The sequence below is a fragment of the Pomacea canaliculata genome, linkage group LG11 (assembly GCF_003073045.1).
Source record: "Pomacea canaliculata isolate SZHN2017 linkage group LG11, ASM307304v1, whole genome shotgun sequence".
NCBI lineage: Eukaryota > Metazoa > Mollusca > Gastropoda > Architaenioglossa > Ampullariidae > Pomacea > Pomacea canaliculata.
Genome location: NC_037600.1, coordinates 1,168,475 through 1,192,334, shown reverse-complemented (window position 1 = coordinate 1,192,334; position 23,860 = coordinate 1,168,475). Strand labels below are relative to the sequence as shown.

Here is a 23,860-nt window from a genome sequence, read left to right as displayed (position 1 = left end):
TTAATCGTTGGCCGGACCTTTTTGTTGAAAAAGGTGAAAGAGTGCGGCGAGCGTGGTTTACATGAGATGTTTACACGCGCTCGCAAACACATTCAACACACTCTTTCGTAAAACGTTACATCACCTAGAGGTAAAGTAGGTTGTGGTAGGGCTAACAACCCCACCATGTAAAAAAATTCATGTTACAGAAACTAAAACCAGAGAACTCGTCACTGATGGCGAAGGTAACTCGTCACACCAGGAGACTGGACTAATGACGGACGACAGTCAAACCCGAAAGGGAGCTGGCGCCCCGACAGCGGATTTACTGAAGCCGAGGCAAAAGTTGAGGGTGGGGTGCTGGAACGTCCAGACCTTGTACCAGACTGGCAGGATGCTCCAATTAGTCAAGGAGTTTGACAACTACAACTTGGACATCCTGGGAGTCAGTGAGGTCAGATGGACCGGCACAGGAAAGAGGAGACTAGCGTCAGGACATACCATCTTGTTCTCAGGAAGATCAGACGCTCAGCACTCTGAAGGAGTAGCTCTACTCCTCAACAAGAAAACGGAAAAGGCACTGCTGGAATGGAAGCCTTATGGACCTAGGCTTTTGAGAGCAAGATTCCATTCAAAGTACACCAAGCTGACAGTGCTAGCTTGCTATGCACCAACAAATGACTCCGAGGCAGAAGACAAGGATGCTTTTTACGATCAGCTCCAAGCAGCCACAGAAAGCGTTCCAGCCCATGACATGTTGCTCATCATCGGCGATCTCAATGCCAAGGTGGGAAGTGACAACACCTGCAGGGAGCATGTCATGGGCAAACGTGGAATTGGAACCATCAATGACAAAGGAGAGAGACTGGCAGACTTTTGTGAAGAAAACAACCTACTGATTGGTGGCACACTCTTCCCACACAAAGACATCCACAAGGCAACATGGACATCACCAGATGGGATCACAAAGAACCAGATAGACCATGTCATCATCAACCGAAAATGGAGGAGCTCACTTCAAGATGTCAGAGCCTACAGAGGAGCAGATGCTGCCAGTGACCACACTCTTGTGATAGTCACAGTTTCTCTGAAGCAGAGAGTGGACTCCGGCAAACTGAAAGATCAACTCACCAAACGGGCCTTTGCTATGGAAGTAAAGAACAGGTTCCAGGCACTAGGAGACCAACAAGAGATGACCTCAGACGACTTCAATCCAGTCTCACAGGAAACAGGAGAGAAAATACTGGGCTGTTAATGGCATGACGGAGTCCCTGCAAAACTTGTTCAGGTCGTTGCAATGCTGTACAGCGATTTCAAATCCCAGGTTGTGTGTGACACGGAGCTCACAGACCCCTTCAACTCAGTACTGGGGTGAAGCAGGGCTGCATTCTGTCGCCGTTCCTCTTCATCCTGGCCATGGACTGGATCATGAAGACTTCCACCGACAGTGAGAGAAGAGGGATCAGGTGGACCATGACTATGACAGCAACAACAACGCTGGAAGACTTAGACTTTGCTGATCTCATTGCCCTGTTGTCGCCACCAAGACATGCAGGAAAAAACAAAGGCCTTCTCAGAAACAGCTGGAAACCTTGGCTTGAAGGTCAGCACAAAGAAAACAAAAAGTATGAGAGTGAACGCCAGAGTCCAAGACAGCATCAAACTAAATGTAGAAGAGATTGAGGAAGTTGACAGTTTCTCCTATCTTGGGTCCAAAATGTCAAACACCGGGGATGTGGAGGTGGAGATTCGAGCCCCACTGGCGAAAGCCAGCCAGGCCTTCGCCTCACTCAGGAGCACATGGAAGGCAAAAAACATCAGCCAGAAGATCAAGCTGAGAATCTTCCAGTCAACTGTGATCAACACCCTCCTTTACGGATCACAATCATGGAAGATGACCAAAACCATCTGTAACAGACTTGATGTCTTCCAAAACAGATGCCTCAGGCGCATACTTAACATCTTTTGGCCAAACACCATCACCGACGAAGAACTCCACCGAAGAACTGAAACCGAGTCCATCACCACGCAGGTTCAACGAAGGCGTTGGCGATGGATTGGACATGTGCTCCGCCAGCAGACAGCAGACCTTTCCACAGTCGCCCTACGATGGACTCCAGACGGCCGAAGAATACAAGGCCGCCCACAGGAAACTTGGAGAAGAACAGTGGAAAGGGAGATGAAAGGAAAGGGCTGGACATGGGGTCACCTGGAGACATGGGGTCACCTAGAGCGGGTTCCAGCCGATCGACATCGGTGGCGGACTCTAGTTGAGGCCTTGTGTGCAACCTGATGCACGAAGAGGAATAGAGAGATAGATAATATCTCTAAAATGACTGGAAAGTTTACAAGAGGATATAAAAAGTTCATCTTAACCTTTAGAATGAAAGTAAACATGAAAGAAAATATAGAGAGGTAAGTATAGAAGTAGACATGTTGATCTTAAGGTCACGAAGAATGTAGTAAAGTCATTTCCTTCCCATCATTACCCTCGGGTGGACTACGGCGAGCATCGTCCCTTCCTGTTCCTAGTTCACTGTGCTTGTCTTAGTGTGAACAGCTGTCTGTAGGAATCAGCAAGAGAACAGCAAAGTCTGGTGTCTGTTCTGTTTACCGACAACAACAAGATCCATAGAGTGAGGCTCGGCATGGGCCCTGACGATTGTCTTCAGATTTTCTGCTTATCTGTTTCTCTTCATGTTTCACTTTAATTGCTTATATTTCTGGACCTGAGGTTTATTGCCACATGTGACAAATGTACAAAGACATCAACCAAATAATGGATTTCAAACCAGAGTGTCCACACTAATCTCTTGTTTGGAGTATGCTTTATAATCTGCACACTAATCTCTTACTTAGTGTAAGCTAAATAGAGTTTACACACTAATCTCTTACTTAGTGTAAGCTACATAGAGTGCACACACTAATCTCTTACTTAGTGTATACTAAAGGAGAGCGACATACACATCAAAGGTGTTGTTGATGTGACCTGTGTTGTGTCTAAAAGGTTGAACCACAGAAGATGTCTGTAGACACGATATAAGGACACGTGCTGTCTGCAGCATGACTTTGCTGAATGATGTGATACTAAAGACAAATAATGTGTTTATTGTTTATTGCAATTGCGTAAACAACTTGTAACAACATGCCAAACATTTCTTGGAGGTACTTGTACGTGTTGTGTTGTTATCTTCATGTTGGAGTTTTCTAAATCACACTGATAAGCCATGATAAGCCACGATACGCCATGATAAGCCACGATAAGCCATGATAAGCCATGATAAGCCATGATAAGCCATGCGGGTCTTAAGTTGTCGCTTCCACACCCGACGTGTGACATCACGTGACAACACGAGCCATCCGTCACCTAACTTGAGGAATGGAGCGACAGATATCAGAATTTCTAATTCCACCGCCACTCAAGTCAAAGGTGAAAGGTCACACTGCCCTGTAGGTCAAAGTGTGAGAAAATTCATTCCATATGTTAGAACGGGACTGGTGTGGCATTGTGGGATTGGCACAGGTCATGACTTGGGGAGACAACAAACGACATGGGACATAATCTCTGCTACAGTGGAGAGGATGCCAGAGACAGAGATACATCGTGGTCATCCTCGTGATAAAGATATTGTTGTAGCTGTCGTTATCCAGCTACTATGTCACTCGCCATTCTCAGTCCTGTAGTCGCTCAAAACAAATTTCAGGAGACAAAAAATAAGTTTTCTAAAATGTAAAAGCCACACCAATGAAGTTGACAGTAGTGACAAAACATTCGCCACCTGCCACGAAACGAGTCTCAAGTCGCACAGAGCAGTCGGTACTCCAGGCCCCGGACGGTGGTTCCGGTCAACTGAGTGCAGCCTGACTTCTTGAAAGTTTTGCCACTTGTCCTAGTATTCCGGTATGTCAACCATGCAGTTTTCTTCATTTTGTTCTAATTTCCTGCTTACACTAGTAGATAATGTTTGAGTATTGTGCTGTTTGTGTGAGTGTGCATCAAATACAGAGGCTAAACCCTGTACATTTGGAAAATATCCAATTTGTAAAATCTCAAATTTGCGACTTGACTCATTTTGTCATGGCGGCTCACATTTCACAATAATTATTAATAATTTGCATGCAGTCAAAGCCTGACAGACTCAAAACAGATTAAAAACAACACAATGACTACAGCTCACTAAACACGATTGTACATAATGAAATTACTCTTTAAACAAGTCTGTCACGACTTCACACTACAGCCCTGAAGAAAACGGTCAGAAGCTCCTAAGAACACACAAACACACAAACACACACACACAAACACACACAAACACACACAAACACACACAAACACACACAAACACACACAAACACACACAAACACACACAAACACACAAACAAATCCCAGACAAGAGACAAACCCACAGAAATCTCTGTTTCCCTGATCATCACACCTGTTGTTTCAAGTTACATCAAAGGAAACGCACGCGATAGGAGGCGCTGTCACCCTCGTACACATGCACGCAAAGCTACTCACAAATGTAGTCATCCACTTATTTCTTAACCAGCCAGACAGGCAGCCTGCCAGCTAACGTGCGTCTCACTCTTTCTTACTGTTCAGTGGTCAGTACGTACCTGCGGTACCCGAGTAGTCGCGCACGCGAAGTTTGTAGTCACCCTCAGGACCGTGCACACCGAAAATGCGGTACTCCGCCCAGCGTTGTGTCCCAAAAAAATCCAGCATGTCCACTCTCAAGCGCATACCATTCCATGTCAGGTCGTAAATCGCGAGCAGCCCTGAGACAAGACAAGACAATGACCTCATGTCAACAGACAAGTCCAGAAGTGAAATATTTGTGTTGATTTTGCTCAAGTTCTCATGAACACAGAAGTGTCGCTGGTCATTACCTGTCCTACGATGTCATAAAACTGTTGACATTATTGCTAGACTTCAGATGTCAAAAAGGTAAATCACAAACTTACTGAGGTTTTAGCGCTGTTGTTATTACTACCAATAATAAAGTGTATTCTCCATGTAAGTACGAGGTCCATGCGCTGTATACAAACAACAACAAATGTACAGTCAACCATACAGAAACATTAGGATAAACATCAGAAAGCAGACATGAACACAAACTGTACAACTGATGACACCAGCAGTGGAACAAGAATTAATTAGTGGGTAGAGCTGTACTCCTGATTACAAAATATATTTCTGAAAGAGAAAGGTTAGGAATCATTTATTTTTTCAATGTGGCCTGAGTAGGAAACTGAGAGTTTGCCGGTCTAGTGTAGGACACAGAGAAGAGAGCAACACAGACTAGGTGGTAAGGTGTCAGTACACAGACACAGAGACTAGGGTGGTAAGGTGTCAACACACACAGACACACAGACTAGGTGGTAAGGTGTCAACACACAGACACACAGACTAGGGTGGCAAGGTGTCACTACACAGACACACAGACTAGGTGGTAAGGTGTCACTACACAGACACACACACAGACTAGGGTGGTAAGGTGTCAACACACACAGACACACAGACTAGGGTGGTAAGGTGTCAGTACACACACACACACAGACTTGGGTGGTAATGTGTCAGCACACACACACACAGACTAGGGTGGTAAGGTGTCAGTACACACACACACAGACTAGGGTGGTAAGGTGTCAGTACACAGACACACAGACTAGGGTGGTAATGTGTCAGCACACACACACACAGACTAGGGTGGTAAGGTGTCAGTACACACACACACACGTGCCAACTCACATACACAGACTTGTATTTACACACAAAGCCATATAGCTTTAAAATGGTATGAAACTATGATCATGACACATATACACAGGTGGTTATAAGACAATTCTCACAGACTACATGTAGACTAATATAAATAAATAGACAGGTTGAAGGACATTTTTACACACTATATTCTTATTCACAGCAAAACAAAGTTATAGACTGTAATACAGCTACACTAAATGTTTAAGCTACTGTGAATTAATAAAGTTCTGAACCTATCCACACCCTGCAATCAGATAATCCTACAGAAAACCAAACAAAACAAAAAAAAAAAACACACAACCCCAAAAACAAGAAATAATAAACAAAACAAAAATAAAACAAAGCAAAACAAAAACAAATCACATGATATACCGCAGGGGATTATTTCCTCGCAACCTTCGTGTTTCTTTCTTTCTGAGACTTTGGCAACTGAGACACTATCAGCCATCCATTCATTGCATTACTAACATCATCATTATCACAGCAAACAAAGCATGCTAAGGAAACAGTACACAAAATAGTGAACAATAAGCATCGTACAACAAAAGTATAATAGAACAACAGAAACAACAACCTGTGTATTGACCAGTAAACATCACACAAACAACACAATACAACACAAACAACACAATAAAACACAATACTGACTACAGCCTGACTGTGAATGTCAAGCAAATGTTGAGATTACAGCAGGAGGAGGGATAATGCCAGAGAATGCAAGAGATATGTCAACATCTTACCCAGCCAGTAATCTCCAGAGATGTTACCAAACCCGTTTACATATTCTGTCCAGCTCCGGTTGAAGTCAACTGAGTTGTCGCGACGTCTGTAGATGACCTGCACATGACACAAGTTCACAGGTCGTTACTATGGTAACAAAGCGCAGCATGTCGACATTATTCAACACTAATTACAGTTTAATGAGTTGACAAAGGATGAGTCATAATTGATAAAATATAACAGCTTGTGACTTTATTAGCTGTAATCATGATTATAATGTCAACACTTCACGGTTACAATAAACTATGTGAACGTGGTGTTGTAGTATACAGTGTAGTACATAGTGTAGTATATAATGTAGTATATAGTGTAGTATATAGTGTAGTACATAGTGTAGTACATAGTGTAGTATATAGTGTATTATATAGTGTAGTATATAGTGCAGTATATAGTGTAGTATACAGTGTAATATATAGTATAGTACATATATAGTAGTACAGTGTAGTATAGTGTAGTATACAGTGTAGTATATAGTGTAGTATACAGTGTAGTATATAGTGTAGTATATAGTGTAGTATATAGTGTAGTATACAGTGTAGTATATAGTGTAGTATATAGTGTAGTATACAGTGTACAGTGTAGTATATAGTGTAGTATATAGTGTAGTATACAGTGACAGTCATGTGACCACAATGTACACTTTCCTGGCTGTAAATGTGTGACATCCAGTGGCTGTGATCAATTATATTAAAACATAATTAACATTACAAATGCATTTCTTTCAACTCCTTATCAAACCTACAGTCGCTGATCCTGAAGCAGGAATGGATGAAAGGGGTTAAAGGATGCGACTACAAACAACCGACACACACACACCAACACACTAGATGTAGGTCTGTCTACAACCACCCTCAACACACGGAGTCTACCAGCGACATAGACAAACTGTTGGAAACAGAAGGTGGACAAGCATCCTCTCCTGCTTCGTGTTGAAAATGTCCAAAGATATCAAAGACAAATTATTCGTGGATACTATGAGCTGTAAGGATGTGACCCTGAGTATAAGTGGTGTCGCACTGTTGCGAGCAGGATACAGTGTGCAGGAGAGATGCTACCTGAGTCGTACACACTGACAAACACGACCACACGTACCAGCCAGCCGCCGCCCGCAGTGTCCATATCACACCACACTGACCGACGTTCGTAGGTGTCTGGTAGCTGAATGGTGTAGATACCACTCTTCGCGCCTTTGGCCAGCCAGTCTACACATGAGTCTATTTGTACACAAACAAATCATTCCGATCGTTAGGAATTGTTATAAAGGGCGAAGTGGAACTTCGTACAAAGACGGAAACAATGGAGGACAAGTACAGCAATAACCATGACAACTTCAATAGCTAATCACACAACAGTCAAGGTAAAGACCGAGTCCCTGGGCAAACAGTTTATATGTGCATACAGCACACAGTTCACACAGCTCTGATACAAGACAGTCACACTTGCTGACTGCCGGTAACACTAGCCATCCCATAATACTAGCTCTATGTCTACGAGTATCTGACTGCCACGTGTACATATTTTATTCCTCCTCCTTAATGTCACTTCTCTCTCCTCATCTTCATAGCCACTTCCTCCTCTAACCTTTACAATCAGTTTTGTTATAAAGTAATAAAGTGACAGTTAGTAACGACTTTCACTAGAGTAGACAACAAAGATATGTGGTAGTGGCGGCTGTGATGTTCTTCATCGACACATTCCCCTCTGTGGTGCACTAGCGCAGTGGTTCTCAAAGTGTGATCCGCGTTAAGTTTATCATCTTACAATTATTAAAAAGGAAGAAAACCGTTAGCTCGTGGACATGGATAAACACTGAATGCTAAACTCTGTAAATCCGAAATATTATGTAAACATTGATGACAGTTGTTTGATGAAAATAAATACTGTAAACAACTAACTAGAGTATCTTTACTGTAAGAAACACACAAACTGACGGTAGACAACGTGTGGGGACAAGCTGAGTACTACTCATCCTTCTACTGCTTCTCACTTACTTGCACCATCACACTTCTTCTCGGCTTGATTGAAACCAAAATGACATTGACATCGTCCTGACAAACAATCGCTGTGTTGGTCAGGACACTCCATCTTGTTGTTACACAACAAGTTGTACCAGTTATCGTGTGAGGCAAAAGTGGACTTGCAGGATTTCTGGTAGTGGGTCCAGCCTTTGCTCGTCTTAGGAGACCAGTCGGAGGGAGCCTCATGAGCGGTGACATCATGAAGCCGACACAGACCTCCACTGGCTGTCACAGAAGGTAGAGAGACAGAGACATAAGTGAACATGATGCAAAACATTTTGAACAAAGAAGAGTGAAAGCAAGTTATGTGAACATTTCACTAAAGGTTATTGTGTTACTGAAAGGTTTTCAGCAAAAGGCGCGGTACGTAGTTGTTTATTTGTGATTGTTTACTGTTGTCTTGCTAGCAGCATGCCTGTCACACACTAGTTTGACAATAATTATAAAGTGGAATGTTTTCTCCATTCCTGCTGTGCTCCCCCAGTGTTGTCAGTCCATGGTCCTGATGCTAGAGTCCTGGATGTCTTGTTGTCAGTGTCAGAGCTGCAGGGCGAGCTGAGGAGGTCTGGCACTTATCTATCATTAGCGATGACAAGACATCTTCCACAGATGACAGTGTAGTTTCCTAGATAGCATTCTCTTGATAAATGTGAGATAAGTGTGACACGATAACCACTGTCCAAGTTCTATATATTACTAGATCGTTGTATTTCAGTTAAAGACTTTAAAATAGTCACGATACTTGTTTGTTGTTTAGCTAAACCACTTGTCAATGTTCATGCAACAACAAGTGTATGCAAGCAGTGCCAGATAGATAAAGGTTAGCTGCAATGTGTCTTAAGTAACAATAAATAATAAGCCTATATCACGGCAAGCAGCCAGATCTGTAAACAGATGCCACGTGCAGAGAAAGAACAGCATGCCCGAGACGAGAAATGAACTCAGGGCAGCCAACCTTCACTGTATTGGTGACAGGCGCTAACCGTTGCGCTACCGGACAGCTGACAGAAGGAGACAAGGACAGCAAAGAAAGAGAAGGATGAACACGACTGATGACTTATTCTTCTTCTTCTTCGTCGATCACTCAAATGGACACGCCTGCCTCCTGCACAAATGATGCTGTGCGCCGCAGGTCCTCCAGGCTGCCGTGTAGCTTCCTCAATACTGGCGTCTCATCAGTCCAAATGCGGTGCCTGAGTTCTTCGTGCATAGGACATTCTTGCAGTAGATGTGCTGTTGTCTGACTGCCTGTCTGGCACGGGCACTGGTCTGTCTGGCCGATCCGGAGCTTGGTGTAAAGGTGGTGATTGAGACGGTTGTGGCCTGTCCTCAGCCTGAAAATAATGACCTGCTCAGCTCTTGTAAGCAGGTAGTATGGGTCGTTTCGGTTGCAACGTGGGTGCTGCTGCAGCCACTTGTTGTGCTGTTTGGCCTTGATGATGGTTTTGACTTCATTGAAGGTGGTGGACCTGTCTTGCTGCTCTTTTGTGGATCCTTCCTTAGCAAGAGTGTCTGCGGCTTTGTTGCCAAATACACCACAGTGGGAGGGAATCCACTGTAAGACGACTGTGCAGTCTCCGCATAAGGAGGAGAGAGCAGTGGACAGGTCGTTCAGTTTCTTGTCTCTGGCAGTCTGTAAGGCCTGCAGGACAGACAGTGCGTCCGTAAAGAAGACGACGTTGTTGGAGGTGTCTGGGCTGTTTTCAACGTGGGTGGCACCGGTCTGAATGGCAACTGCTTCAGCCTTGAAGTTGGTGGAGTAGAGGCCGGTTGCAAGAGAAAGACGGTCTTCTCTTCCTCCTGGGTACCTGATGTAAATTCCGGCGCCACCATTCTTCACGGCTTGTTCAGCTGACCCGTCAGTGAATACGTGAGTCCACTGATCTTGTGGGAAGTTGTTGTGGATATACTCCATAGTACAGGACTTCTTCACAGCGCCGTCTTGGGAGTCTTTCTTGCCGACACCAGGGATGCTGCAGTGAATCAGGGGGAAAGCAGTTTCATTCCATGCTGGGTTTGTCCGGCACAGGGGGATCTCTCTGAGGTCGTGTTCCAAGATATCTTGGTGTTTTCGTTCAAGGATCCTCGTCTGGTGGATGAAACTTTCCCTTTTCAACCTTCCCTTCGTCGGCTGAGCCAGTCTGTTTCTCATGGGGTGATTTGGAAGTCTCTTGAACTTGGCGGCTTGGACGAGCATCTTTGTGTCACGTCGGTCCTCAAGTGATTCCAACCCTGTGATTGTCTCCAGTTCTTGTATGGGCGTAGACCTCATGGCTCCAGTGATGAGTCTGGCTGCTTGGTTCTGAACCTTGCTGACCTTCTCAAAGTTGGATTTTGCTGCTGTGCCCCATGCTGTCATGCCATACTCTAGGACTGGTCTGACCCTTCCGGTGTACAGCTTCTTGAGGATTCTGTCATCCGCGCCCCAGTTCGTGCCAGCCAACTTCTTCATAATTGCAAGTCGCACCTTGGCTCTGGCTTCGACCTTCTTGGTCTGAGGCTTCCAAGTAAGTCTCTTATTGAAGGTTACCCCAAGGTAGGTAGGGTTGTCCTCCAGTGGGAGAATCTGTCCATCGAACTTCAGAGTGGCCTTCTGTTCCCTAGTGGACAGACTAAAGATAGTGTAGGTGGTCTTTTTGGGGTTGACTTTGACAAGCCACCTCTTCGTCCAGTCCTGCAGGACATTAAGCGCCTCTTGGAGTCGGTAGTTGGCAGTTGTCAGGTGTTCTTCTGTGCACCAAAGGACCAGGTCATCTGCATAGATGGCTCCTTGGACATTTCGGGGGAGGTCCTTGATGATGTCGTTTATGAAGACAAGGAACAGGGTAGGACTGAGTACTCCCCCTTGAGGAACTCCTTATCTGAGCGTCTTCTTTCGGCTGTATGTTCCGCCAACGTGGACTCTGGCCTTCCTATTTTTCAGGTATTGAGAGATCCACTGGTACATACAGCCGGTTACGCCACACTTCTGGAGTTTCAACCTCAGTCCATCTTTCCAGACCTTGTCGAAGGCCTTTTCCATGTCTATCCACACCGTCAGCGTGTGCTTCTTGTCCTGGAAACCATCTTCGATCTTCTGGGCGATGTATGCAACCTGGTCTTCAGTTGAGCGATGTTGTCTGAAGCCTGCTTGTTCTGGTGTAAAGATGTTGTTCTTTTCCAAGTGCCATGATAATCTGGTGTTGATGAGGCGCTCCATTAACTTGCCCACGCAACTGGTGAGGCTTATGGGTCTGTAACTGTCCACCTTCGCTCGGTCTTTGCCTTTCTTGTGGACGGGCACCATGTCTGCCTCTCGCCAGATTTGTGGGACATGGCCGCTGTTCCAGCTGTTGTTGAAGAGGTCGAGGAGTTTGGTCTTGGCTCGTGGGCCCAGGTGTTGCAGCATTTCATTGGTGACCTTATCTGGACCAGGGGATTTCTTCTGACTTTGGGTCTTGACTGCTTCTTCAAACTCTCTCATGCTGAAAGGCTTGTTCATGTAGTCTTCCTGGTGTTTTCGCTGGCTGAATTCTCTTCTTTCTTCATGAACTTGCTGTTTCTTTTCTTCTGGTACTGTGATGTTGCTGACCTCTTCATAGCTGTCAATGAAAGCGTTTGCTGCTTTTCTACCTGTTAGCATATCTTGTGCTTGTTGTATGACGATCGGTGCACTTCTAGTATCTTCATCATTCATCGCCCTTGCCAGCTTCCATAACTTGTTTCCTTCTCTGTCTAGATTCAGTTCCTCTGTCTTTTCTCTCCATCTCTTTCTTGCAGCTTTGTTGCAGGCTTTTCTGTATTTGGCGCTTGATTCTTTCAGTGCTATGTTGTTTTCTATGGTGGGGTCATTCTCAACCTTTTCCCTGGTCTTGGAGACTTCATCTTCTAGTTCTTGGGGTTCTTCTGTCCAGTATGGCCTGTAGTTCTTTCGTGCGCCTCTTGGTATTGTTTCTGAAGCAGCTTTTAAGATCGCCTTGTTGAATGCATCGATGGCACGGTTGATGTTCTGGTCCGCCACACGTATTCCTTTTGATGCTTATAAAAACAAATGAAGGAAACGCGAGGAAAAAAAAGAGAATAAGAACTGAGAGTGTCGGTATTCAACAGAGGAGGACGAGGAGGGAAGGAGCAATAAACGGGAAAAGTGGAGAAAGGAGTGGTTGACAAAGGACAAGCATGATGTGGACTGTGTCAGTATTGCTCAAGGTGAGGTGTGGCTTCAGTGCAAAGTGAACAGATTCCATGATGGACAGGTGCGGAGGTAGAATAGAAGAGTTGTGTTGTTTAGCTGTACACAAGTAAACATTCCGGGACCTGAAGAAGTCGAAGTAAGTCATTGTGTGGAGGGCTGAGTATTCAGTCGTAATGAAAGTGGAAGTGTGTAGTAAACACAGGAGTTTATCTCTGTCTATGTGGTGTAGTACATTGACACTCACTGCAGTAGTAACTAGAATCTAGTTACTTGAAGTCTCTTGGGGTCTCAAACACGCGGCCCGCGGGCCGTATGCGGCCCGAGAAACATTTTTGTGCGGCCCGCGGCCACGTCCGCGGTGTATATGTATGTTGTGCTTCGTGATTAACTCCCGCGGTGAAAATTACCCCCGTTCACGAGCAATTAATTATTGTAATTAATAATTATAAAAACGTTATTTTAGCATTTAACTGCAGTGACAGTAGTGTTCGTAAAATTTAATGAAAAAAACATTTTCTTTTTGTGGTGCGGCCCGCTGACTGGCTCTTACTTTCCACTGCGGCCCACATGCTAATATGAGTTTGAGACCCCTGAACTAGATAGTCGTGGGTTCAGTGTGATCCTACCTTTACACTTTCTTCCTACAGAAACTAACAACTATCAAAAGTTAATTAGCACATTAGCAATGTTATAATCATGTAATTTCACTTTGTTGTATCCTCACTAAATGTATTAATCACCTTTTGTATTCAAAATGTTTGTAGATTATGGCGCGTGAAGTTTGCTGTGAAAATGTGTTTGTAGTCTTTATGTAGGCGACTACAGATGGTAGAAATATACACAGACAACATATTTTCAACAGTGTTGCCATTGTTTACGGTTTCCGTTGATTTTGTTGACAAAGCGTGCTATTAATAGAACACAGCGCAGGACACGTGAAGCAGACTTTAGCAGTTGTAGAGTGCACAGTCACCTGCCATCTCTAACATCATGTTAGTATACCAATGTTTCAAGCTTTTCCCATACAGACCTTTGAAATCAAAGGTGAGGCAACGCTTGTTTGTCTGGCACCTGTCCTTGCAGTCTTCCACAGTGAGTCCATCCTCGCTACCAATGAGGTTTTCACGTAGAGCGCTGTCAGGATAGTCTGTGAAGCTGTCCTGCATGTCGTCTGGGCTACAAGCTAATGTAAACAACTGTGGTAAGCAATAGTTACACACTGTTTAAGTTGAAGTTAATTGTTCTACATTTACACGCATTTCCAACAACATCCATAATCAAGAGAATACATTTCTAATTTGTTTTCGGCCCACGTGTTTTCTTTCATTCTTTATTCCTTTAAGAATGCGAAAATCTTATAAAAGCTCTTCCGTCCCTAACTGTAACAAGCCGACAACAAAGTGGAGTTTGTTGCTGTCAATCACACCACAGAACCATTGTCTACTCACTGCCAGTACACGTGTCCTGTGTGGTATAGAAATACCCGGGGTGACACCTACAGACACGTTTGTAGCACTCGGCGTGGGGCGCATCGCAGTCGTCGTCTGTCGAGCAGCTTGTGTTGTGCCACTTCTTCAGCTCGCCTACAAGACAGTCACACTTGCTGACCGCCGGTAACACTAGCCATCCCATAATTACTAGCTCTATGTCTACCAGTATCTGACTGCCACGTGTACATATTTTATTCCTCCTCCTTAATGTCACTTCTCTCTCCTCATCTTCATAGCCACTTCCTCCTCTAACCTTTACAATCAGTTTTGTTATAAAGTAATAAAGTGACAGTTAGTAACGACTTTCACGTAGAGTAGACAACAAAGATATGTGGTAGTGGCAGCTGGAATGTTCTTCATCGACACATTCCCCTCTGTGGTGGTCTAGTGCTTTAACCCTTAAAGTGATTAACCCAATGTATCTGAGGTTAATTGCCATCTTACAATGATTAGAAAGGAAGAAAACCGTTAGCTCGTGGACATGAATAAACAGTGAATGCTAAACTCTGTAAATCCGAAATATTATGTAAACATTGAGATGACAGTTGTTTGATGAAAATAAATACTGTAAACAACTAATTAGAGTATCTTTACTGTAAGAAACAAACAAACTGACGGTACACAACGTGTGGGGACAAGCTGAGTACTACTCATCCTTCTACTGCTTCTCACTTACTGTAACAACACACTTCTTCTGTGCTTGATTGAAGTGGAATCCTGAGTGGCATAGACATCGTCCTGACAAACAATCGCTGTGTGGGTGATGACAATCAATTTTGTTGTTACACAGCAAGTTGTACCAGTTATCGTTTGAGGCAAAAGTGGACTTGCAGGATTTCTGGTAGTGGGTCCAGCCTTTGCTCGTCTTAGGATACCAGTTGGAGGGAGACTCATGAGCGGTGACATTATGAAGCCGACACAGACCTCCACTGGCTGTCACAGAAGGTAGAGAGACAGAGACATAAGTGAACATGATGCAAAACATTTTGAACAAAGAAGAGTGAAAGCAAGTTATGTGAACATTTCACTAAAGGTTATTGTGTTACTTAAAGGTTTTCAGCAAAAGGCGCGGTACGTAGTTGTTTATTTGTGATTGTTTACTGTTGTCTTGCTAGCAGCATGCCTGTCACACACTAGTTGTACAATAATTATAAAGTGGAATGTTTTCTCCATTCCTGCTGTGCTCCCCCAGTGTTGTCAGTCCATGGTCCTGATGCTAGAGTCCTGGATGTCTTGTTGTCAGTGTCAGAGCTGCAGGGCGAGCTGAGGAGGTCTGGCACTTATCTATCATTAGCGATGACAAGACATCTTCCACAGATGACAGTGTAGTTTCCTAGATAGCATTCTCTTGATAAATGTGAGATAAGTGTGACAAGATAACCACTGTCCAAGTTCTATATATTCTAGATCGTTGTATTTGAGTTAAAGACTTTAAAATAGTCACGATACTTGTTTGTTGTTTACCTAAACCACTTGTCATTCAATGTTCATGCAACAACAACTGTATGCAAGGAGTGCCAGATAGATAAAGGTTAGTTGCAAGGTGGATTAAGTAACAATAAATAGGTAGAATAGTCTAGCTGCACACAAGTAAACATTCCGGGACCTGAAGAAGTCAAAGTAAGTCATTGTGTGGAGGGCTGAGTGCCACAGACTGTGCAGGTAGCAATTGATATTAGCATCGGTTCATACCTTTGTTATTTATGTCTTTATGCCAGTTCACCTGCAACTGTTTGATCATCATTTCAGGCCAGTACACCATAGAAAACAAGTTCATTGGTGGACGACTGAGCTATTCTTCCATTTGTGACTTGTATTCAGTCGTAATGAAAGTGGAAGTGTGTAGTAAACACAGGAGTTTATCTGTGTATATGTGGTGTAGTACATTGACACTCACTGCAGTAGTAACTAGATAGTCGTGGGTTCAGTGTGATTCTACCTTTACACTTTCTTCCTACAGAAACTAACAACTATCAAAAGTTAATTAGCACATTAGCAATTGTATAATCATGTAATTTCACTCACTTTGTTGTATCCTAACTAAATGTATTAATCACCTTTTGTATTCAAAATGTTTGTAGATTATGGCGCGTGAAGTTTGCTGTGAAAATGTGTTTGTAGTCTTTATGTAGGCGACTACAGATGGTAGAAATATACACAGACAACATATTTCAACAGTGTTGCCATTGTTTACGGGTTTCCGTTGATTTTGTTGACAAAGCGTGCTATTAATAGAACACAGCGCAGGACACGTGAAGCAGACTTTAGCAGTTGTAGAGTGCACAGTCACCTGCCATCTCTAACATCATGTTAGTATACCAATGTTTCAAGCTTTTCCCATACAGACCTTTGAAATCAAAGGTGAGGCAACGCTTGTCAGTCTGGCACCTGTCCTTGCAGTCTTCCACAGTGAGTCCATCCTCGCTACCAATGAGGTTTGCACGTAGAGCGCTGTCAGGATAGTCTGTGAAGCTGTCCTGCATGTCGTCTGGGCTACAAGCTAATGTAAACAACTGTGGTCAGCAACTATTTACACACTGTTTAAGTTGAAGTTAATTGTTCTACATTTACACGCATTTCCAACAACATCCATAATCAAGTGAATACATTTCCAATTTGTTTTCGGCCCACGTGTTTTCTTTCATTCTTTGTTCCTTTAAGAATGCGAAAATCATAGAAAAGCTCTTCCGTCCCTAACTGTAACAAGCCGACAACAAAGTGGAGTTTGTTGCTGTCAATCACACCACAGAACCATTGTCTACTCACTGCCAGTACACGTGTCGTGTGTGGTATAGAAGTACCCGGGTTCACACCTACAGACACGTTTGTAGCACTCGGCGTGGGGCGCATCGCAGTCGTCGTCAGTCGTGCAGCTTGTGTTGTGCCACTTCTTCAGCTCGCCTACAAGATAGTCACACTTGCTGACCGCCGGTAACACCAGCCATCCCATAATTGTAGCTTTGTGTCTACGAGTATCTGACTGTCACGTGTACATATTTTATTCCTCCTCCTTAATATCACTTCTGCCTCCTCATCTTCATAGCCACTTCCTCCTCTAACCTTTACAATCAGTTTTGTTATAAGTAATAAAGTGACAGTTAGTAACGACTTTCACTAGAGTAGACAACAAAGATATGTGGTAGTGGCAGCTGTGATGTTCTTCATCGACACATTCCCCTCTGTGGTGCTCTAGTGCATTAACCCTTAAAGTGATTAACCCAATGTATCTGAGGTTAACTGTCATCTTACAATGATTAGAAAGGAACAAAACCGTTAGCTCGTGGACATGAATAAACACTGAATGCTAAACTCTGTAAATCCGAAATATTATGTAAACATTGAGATGACAGTTGTTTGATGAAAATAAATACTGTAAACAACTTACTAGAGTATCTTTACTGTAAGAAACACACAAACTGACGGTAGACAACGTGTGGAGACAAGCTGAGTACTACTCATCCTTCTACTGCTTCTCACTTACTTGTAACAACACACTCCTTCTGTGCTTGATTGAAGTAGAATCCTGAGCGACATAGACATCGTCCTGACAAACAATCGCTGTGTGGGTGAGGACAGTCAATTTTGTTGTTACACAATAAGTTGTACCAGTTATCGTGTGAGGCAAAAGTGGACTTGCAGGATTTCTGGTAGTGGGTCCAGCCTTTGCTCGTCTTAGGATACCAGTTGGAGGGAGACTCATGAGCGGTGACATTATGAAGACGACACAGACCTCCACTGGCTGGTACAGAAGGTAGAGAAACAGAGACATAAGTGAACATGATGCAAAACATTTTGAACAAAGAAGAGTGAAAGCAAGTTATGTGAACATTTCACTAAAGGTTATTCTGTTACTTAAAGGTTTTCAGCAAAAGGCGCGGTACGTAGTTGTTTATTTGTGATTGTTTACTGTTGTCTTGCTAGCAGCATGCCTGTCACACACTAGTTTGACAATAATTATAAAGTGGAATGTTTTCTCCATTCCTGCTGTGCTCCCCCAGTGTTGTCAGTCCATGGTCCTGATGCTAGAGTCCTGGATGTCTTGTTGTCAGTGTCAGAGCTGCAGGGCGAGCTGAGGAGGTCTGGCACTTATCTATCATTAGCGATGACAAGACATCTTCCACAGATGACAAAAGCGGCCGGTGGCGCAACGGTTAGCGCTGTTAGCGCCTGTCACCAATACAGTGAAGGTTGGCTGCCCAGAGTTCATTTCTCGTCTCGGGCACGCTGTTCTTTCTCTGCACGTGGCATCTGTTTACAGGGCTGGCTGCTTGCCGTAATATAGCCTTAGCTGCTGACACGGCGTAAAACACCAATTCCCCCCCCCCCCAACAGATGACAGTGTAGTTTCCTAGATAGCATTCTCTTGATAAATGTGAGATGAGTGTGACACGATAACCACTGTCCAAGTTCTATATATTTCTAGATCGTTGTACTTCAGTTAAAGACTTTAAAATAGTCACGATACTTGTTTGTTGTTTACCTAAACCACTTGTCATTCAATGTTCATGCAACAACTGTACGCAATAGATAGATAAAGGTTAGCTGCAAGGTGGATTAAGTAACAATAAATAGGTAGAATAGAAGAGTTGTATTGTTTAGCTGCACACAAGTAAACATTCCGTGACCTGAAGAAGTCAAAGTAAGTCATTGTGTGGAGGGCTGAGTACCACAGACTGTGCAGGTAGCAATTGATATTAGCATCGGTTCATACTTTTGTTATTTATGTCTTTATGCCAGTTCACCTGCAACTGTTTGAGCATCATTTCAGGCCAGTACACCAAAGAAAACAAGTTCATTAGTGGACGACTGAGCTATTCTTCCATTTGTGACTTGTATTCAGTCGTAATGAAAGTGGAAGTGTGTAGTAAACACAGGAGTTTATCTGTGTATATGTGGTGTAGTACATTGACACTCACTGCAGTAGTAACTAGATAGTCGTGGGTTCAGTGTGATTCTACCTTTACACTTTCTTCCTACAGAAACTAACAACTATCAAAAGTTAATTATCACATTAGCAATGTTATAATCATGTAATTTCACTCACTTTGTTGTATCCTCACTAAATGTATTAATCACCTTTTGTATTCAAAATGTTTGTAGATTATGGCGCGTGAAGTTTGCTGTGAAATGTGTTTGTAGTCTTTATGTAGGCGACTACAGATGGTAGAAATATACACAGACAACATATTTCAACAGTGTTGCCATTGTTTACGAGTTTCCGTTGATTTTGTTGACAAAGCGTGCTATTAATAGAACACAGCGCAGGACACGTGACGCAGACTTTAGCAGTTGTAGAGTGCACAGTCACCTGCCATCTCTAACATCATGTTAGTATACCAATGTTTCAAGCTTTTCCCATACAGACCTTTGAAATCAAAGGTGAGGCAAGTCTTGTTTGTCTGGCACCTGTCCTTGCAGTCTTCCACAGTGAGTCCATCCTCGCTACCAATGAGGTTTGCACGTAGAGCGCTGTCAGGATAGTCTGTGAAGCTGTCCTGCATGTCGTCTGGGCTACAAGCTAATGTAAACAACTGTGGTCAGCAACTATTTACACACTGTTTAAGTTGAAGTTAATTGTTCTACATTTACACGCATTTCCAACAACATCCATAATCAAGTGAATACATTTCTAATTTGTTTTCGGCCCACGTGTTTTCTTTCATTCTTTATTCCTTTTATTCAGTCTATCGAAATTCGGCTATGTTGTTTTACAATTTATTCCTTTAAGAATGCGAAAATCTTATAAAAGCTCTTCCGTCCTGACTGTAACAAGCCGACAACAAAGTGGAGTTTGTTGCTGTCAATCACACCACAGAACCATTGTCTACTCACTGTTAGTACACGTGTCGTGTGTGGTATAGAAATACCCGGGTTCACATCTACAGACACGTTTGTAGCACGTGACGTAGGGCGCATCGCAGTCGTCGTCTGTAGAGCATCCTACATTGTGCCAAGTCTTTGGCGGACAGTCTGCTTCTTGGCAACTAGAATTTGTACTTTTGATAATTCTTAATAAATCAATGTTATTAATTATTTATTTTATATATACTATTTATAGCACATCAGACATCACATGATACCTCAAGTAAGACATTAAATGTTAAATACATAAAAATAAACAAACAGAGAGACAGGGCGCTCCGGGAAGTGAAGCCCGCAGTGTGAGACAATAGACTATGGTGAAACATGTCACTAAAACAACAATTCTTATTTAAATGTTTGTCATTATTTACATATTATTTAGACGACTAACAAACGATCAGTGTTTCAGTTTGTTATTGACTACATAAAAAGCTGATTGTTAAACCTTTGTCATGTATTGTAAGGCAAAAGACAAGAAGAGTCAACACGGTTTACCTTCCTGTCCCCTTTGTCGACACGAAAGGAGCGAGTGAGAGTAGAAATATAAAGAATCGCAGCATTGTATCCACCTGTTAAGCACATGCAACAACGAGAAGTTTCGTGAGTCTTTCTCGTGTAATATTTCTTTATTATATTAATTTAAATCAGAAAAATATTTACGACTTAGAATATAAAAAATTCATAATAAAATAATTTTCAAGTATCACTCGTACAAACATACACAAAAGGAAGCGATCCCTCAAAGCTTAAGACTAAAACTAGGTTAGTGTGTCTGGCATGCATGAAGACAGAAAGTACAAAAGACACAGTGTCAAAGGTGACAACAAATAGCAATCAACAAAGGTTTATAGGAAAGACAGCCTATTCAAGAGATAGGAACTAATAAATAAGAGAAAAGGTCAGTAATGTAACTTGTTACAACACAGTAGGTATGCTTCTCCCTTTGATGCATTATTTCATAAAGAGTGTACAGACAAAAAGTGACTAGCAGTGTCTAAGAAAGTGTAGAAAGAAGAAAATACAGGAAGACAGAACAGCTTATAGCAGAGAAAGAAAAGCTGATAGAACTCTGCTAACAGTAAAGAAACAAAACTACAAACCTTTAAAAATCAAGTCTCTAGAAAATGCAGTCAACAAACCAAAGGCCTTCTGGGAGGTGATGAGGAGATACAGAAGACAGCCTGTAGTGGACCAAATCAGTGAAGAGGGTGGGTAAAGCACTTCCAAACAACACTAAATAAAGGGATGATGGATGTGGATGGTCAAGATAACCCTTGTGAGAGTACCAGTAGTCCAATGCACCTGTATGTCCAACCTGTGGACAATCAGATCACAGAAAAGGTCAAAGAGGCAATTAGTTAAAACTGTTAATCAGCAGGCCCAGATGGTATTGTCAATAATATATTAGACGCTGCATCCCCTGTTATTACTCCCTTGCTAAACTGTTCAATGCTGTGACCCAAGGAATGAACTCAGTCTATTACTATCCCACTATACAACAAAGGTGACAACAACCAGTCAGGTAACTACCGAGGTATCTCTCTTACTAATACATTTAGGTAAAGCCTTTACATGCTCTCTAAATAAAATATTAACCAAGTGGGCAGAAAGCAGCCAATTCAATGACAATGACAATGGTAATTCCTTATTAATGAGAGGTAAAATAAGTAAGAAAATGCATTTTCCATTTAGCCTCCGCCCTTTACAGGGAAAGAACTAACTAACTGAAGTAATTATAAGTATTATGAGATTAAGGTAAGGTAAGTGGAAACTGAATATGTACAAAAGTGGTGGTTACAAAAAAACATGTTTACAAGATTTCCTAGACTTAGGAGGTATCTCTAGAGGCCTCATCTAATTTTCTTGAATGTGCTGAGGTAGGAGTTCATGAAGTTCAATTGCCTAAGATGGAGAGGGAGGCTGTTCCAGAGTATTTCAAACTTTATTTAAAAATGTCTAGAGACTAGAAATGGAAAGAGTAAGTTTTGGAGAAGTTCTAGTGTTCTTGGAGGAAAATAGTAAAGAGAGTGTATGATCCTGTTTACCCGTCAATATTTTGTACATGAAACTGCATTTGTTAAGTTTAAGTCTGTTTCTGAGAGGAAGGACGCCTTGACAGGAACAAAGAAACACAAGCAGGTTTGTGTCGGTTTATCATATTTTCACACTGTATGCGGCAGTAGAGAACCAGTTATCCCAGAATATGGAGCTACACGTAGCATTGATAGACTGTCAGAAAGCCTACAATAATGTGCAACAAGCAATACTACTACCCGAGCTATCACAACCACGTATGCAGAGTATATTATAGAGGATAATAAAAAGCATGTAGCAAGTGTCACAGACAGAAATCAAGGCCTTTGTACAAGAAAACATTGTAAAGCCGCCAAGAATCACGCACTGACCCACGTGGCTTGTGAAAGTGTCCGGCGGTCATCCGCTCACACTAACAGAACCCGGGAGCCTGTCCTGTCTCAACAGACCCTAGTGGTCGCCACCCGGCTACTGAACCTTCACCAGCCCCACGGATTTCTACTGGCTGCTGTGGTCACACCTGGCTGCTGTGTCCACTCACAGTACCCGCCTTACAGTCCACCCTAGTCCACTGGCTGCTGTGTCCACTCACAGTACCCGCCTTACAGTCCACCCCTAGCCTGGTGGTCACTCCTTGCCCAGACTTCCTCTCACCTGTCACAACCACCCGCTCCTCTCAGCGTCTCGGGTAGATGCCCCAAGGGACGCTACGCTGTGGGGTTCGCTACATTGTCTCCCAGGGGCGGGAACCAATGGCCAGCGCCAACAACACCCACGTGACTACAGCTCGTGAAGGCTTTTCGCCCAAACTGCGGACAGGGGGGGGGGGGGGCCATGAACACAAACATGGCTGACAGGCCACAGAGAGAAAAGGAAGGGTAAGATTAATGATAAGTATGTGATGAACTTATACAGAAAGTATTCAAGAAAATAATGGAGCCTGTAATCAGTGCAGTGAAATGTGTTATTAGACTAGGTGTTGACAAACTATAATTAGTATTATTGGGAAAAAATGGTGTCAGGTATTTTTTGAATGACAAGCAGATGTGTAGCACTCTAGTAGTGTACGAAGTATAATGTCTTTGGGTTGTAGATTGGCATCTATATTCTAGAATGTTCAGCACGGCAGCAATGTAAAAGATAAAATGTCTTTGTGTGAGGGAGGAAATGATGTTCAACAATGTAGCGATGTTCAAAATGTCTTTATTGCGACGAAATAGAATGTCTGTGCTAGAATGTTCGAGGGTAGGGAGAATAAATAGCAGGGCTGACAGTGGTGTGGGACCTTTGTGAATTGGAGAGAGAGAGAAGTTAGGCCAGCTGCTGAGAAAAAGATACTGAATTAAAGAAAACTTCAGTGTGGAATTCAATCTCTGTGTTATTTCTGGTACGACAGCCCACTGTACGTAGCCACTTGACGTGTTGGTTACATTTCTGGCGCCCGATGGGGGACTAGTTGTACTAGAGAAACTGTAATCACTCAGCAGAACACCATGGCTGACTGCAACACAAACAGCACCGGAGCAGCAGGAGAAGAAAGCATCGTTGAAAAACTGCTCCGCCAGTTGGAAGAGCTCCGGTCTGAAATTGCGAGAAACAAAGCAACGAGACCGATACAAGTGCAATTACTACCGCCCTCTCCTCTCCCGGAGTTAAGAACATTCACAGGACTTCCACCTACATCGCCCCAAGAAGTCACCTTCGAGCAGTGGAGAGTGCAAGCGCTGGAAGTACAAGACGATGCGCTGATGGAGG

General features: G+C 43.1%; 1 protein-coding gene across 3 annotated transcripts in view; it reads right to left on the bottom strand.

Annotated features, from left to right (window-relative positions):
* LOC112575820 (tenascin-like) overlaps window positions 1-23,860 on the bottom strand; it is a 35,394-nt gene that overhangs the window by 3,512 nt on the left and 8,022 nt on the right. The window contains exons 2-15 of one of the 3 annotated variants that reach the window (XM_025257856.1): window positions 21,172-21,386; window positions 20,567-20,640; window positions 20,042-20,193; window positions 19,575-19,727; window positions 17,691-17,948; window positions 16,976-17,110; window positions 16,557-16,709; window positions 14,885-15,142; window positions 14,168-14,302; window positions 13,750-13,902; window positions 8,519-8,770; window positions 7,620-7,741; window positions 6,488-6,584; window positions 4,598-4,759 (exon numbers count right to left, since the gene is read on the bottom strand). In XM_025257856.1, coding sequence (XP_025113641.1) covers window positions 4,598-4,759; window positions 6,488-6,584; window positions 7,620-7,741; window positions 8,519-8,770; window positions 13,750-13,902; window positions 14,168-14,302; window positions 14,885-15,142; window positions 16,557-16,709; window positions 16,976-17,110; window positions 17,691-17,948; window positions 19,575-19,727; window positions 20,042-20,193; window positions 20,567-20,631 — 2,095 coding nt within the window. In that variant the 5' untranslated portion in view covers window positions 20,632-20,640; window positions 21,172-21,386. The remainder of the gene's footprint in view (window positions 1-4,597; window positions 4,760-6,487; window positions 6,585-7,619; window positions 7,742-8,518; window positions 8,771-13,749; window positions 13,903-14,167; window positions 14,303-14,884; window positions 15,143-16,556; window positions 16,710-16,975; window positions 17,111-17,690; window positions 17,949-19,574; window positions 19,728-20,041; window positions 20,194-20,566; window positions 20,641-21,171; window positions 21,387-23,860) is intronic. The other 2 variants (XM_025257858.1, XM_025257857.1) reach the window with 2 other exon arrangements.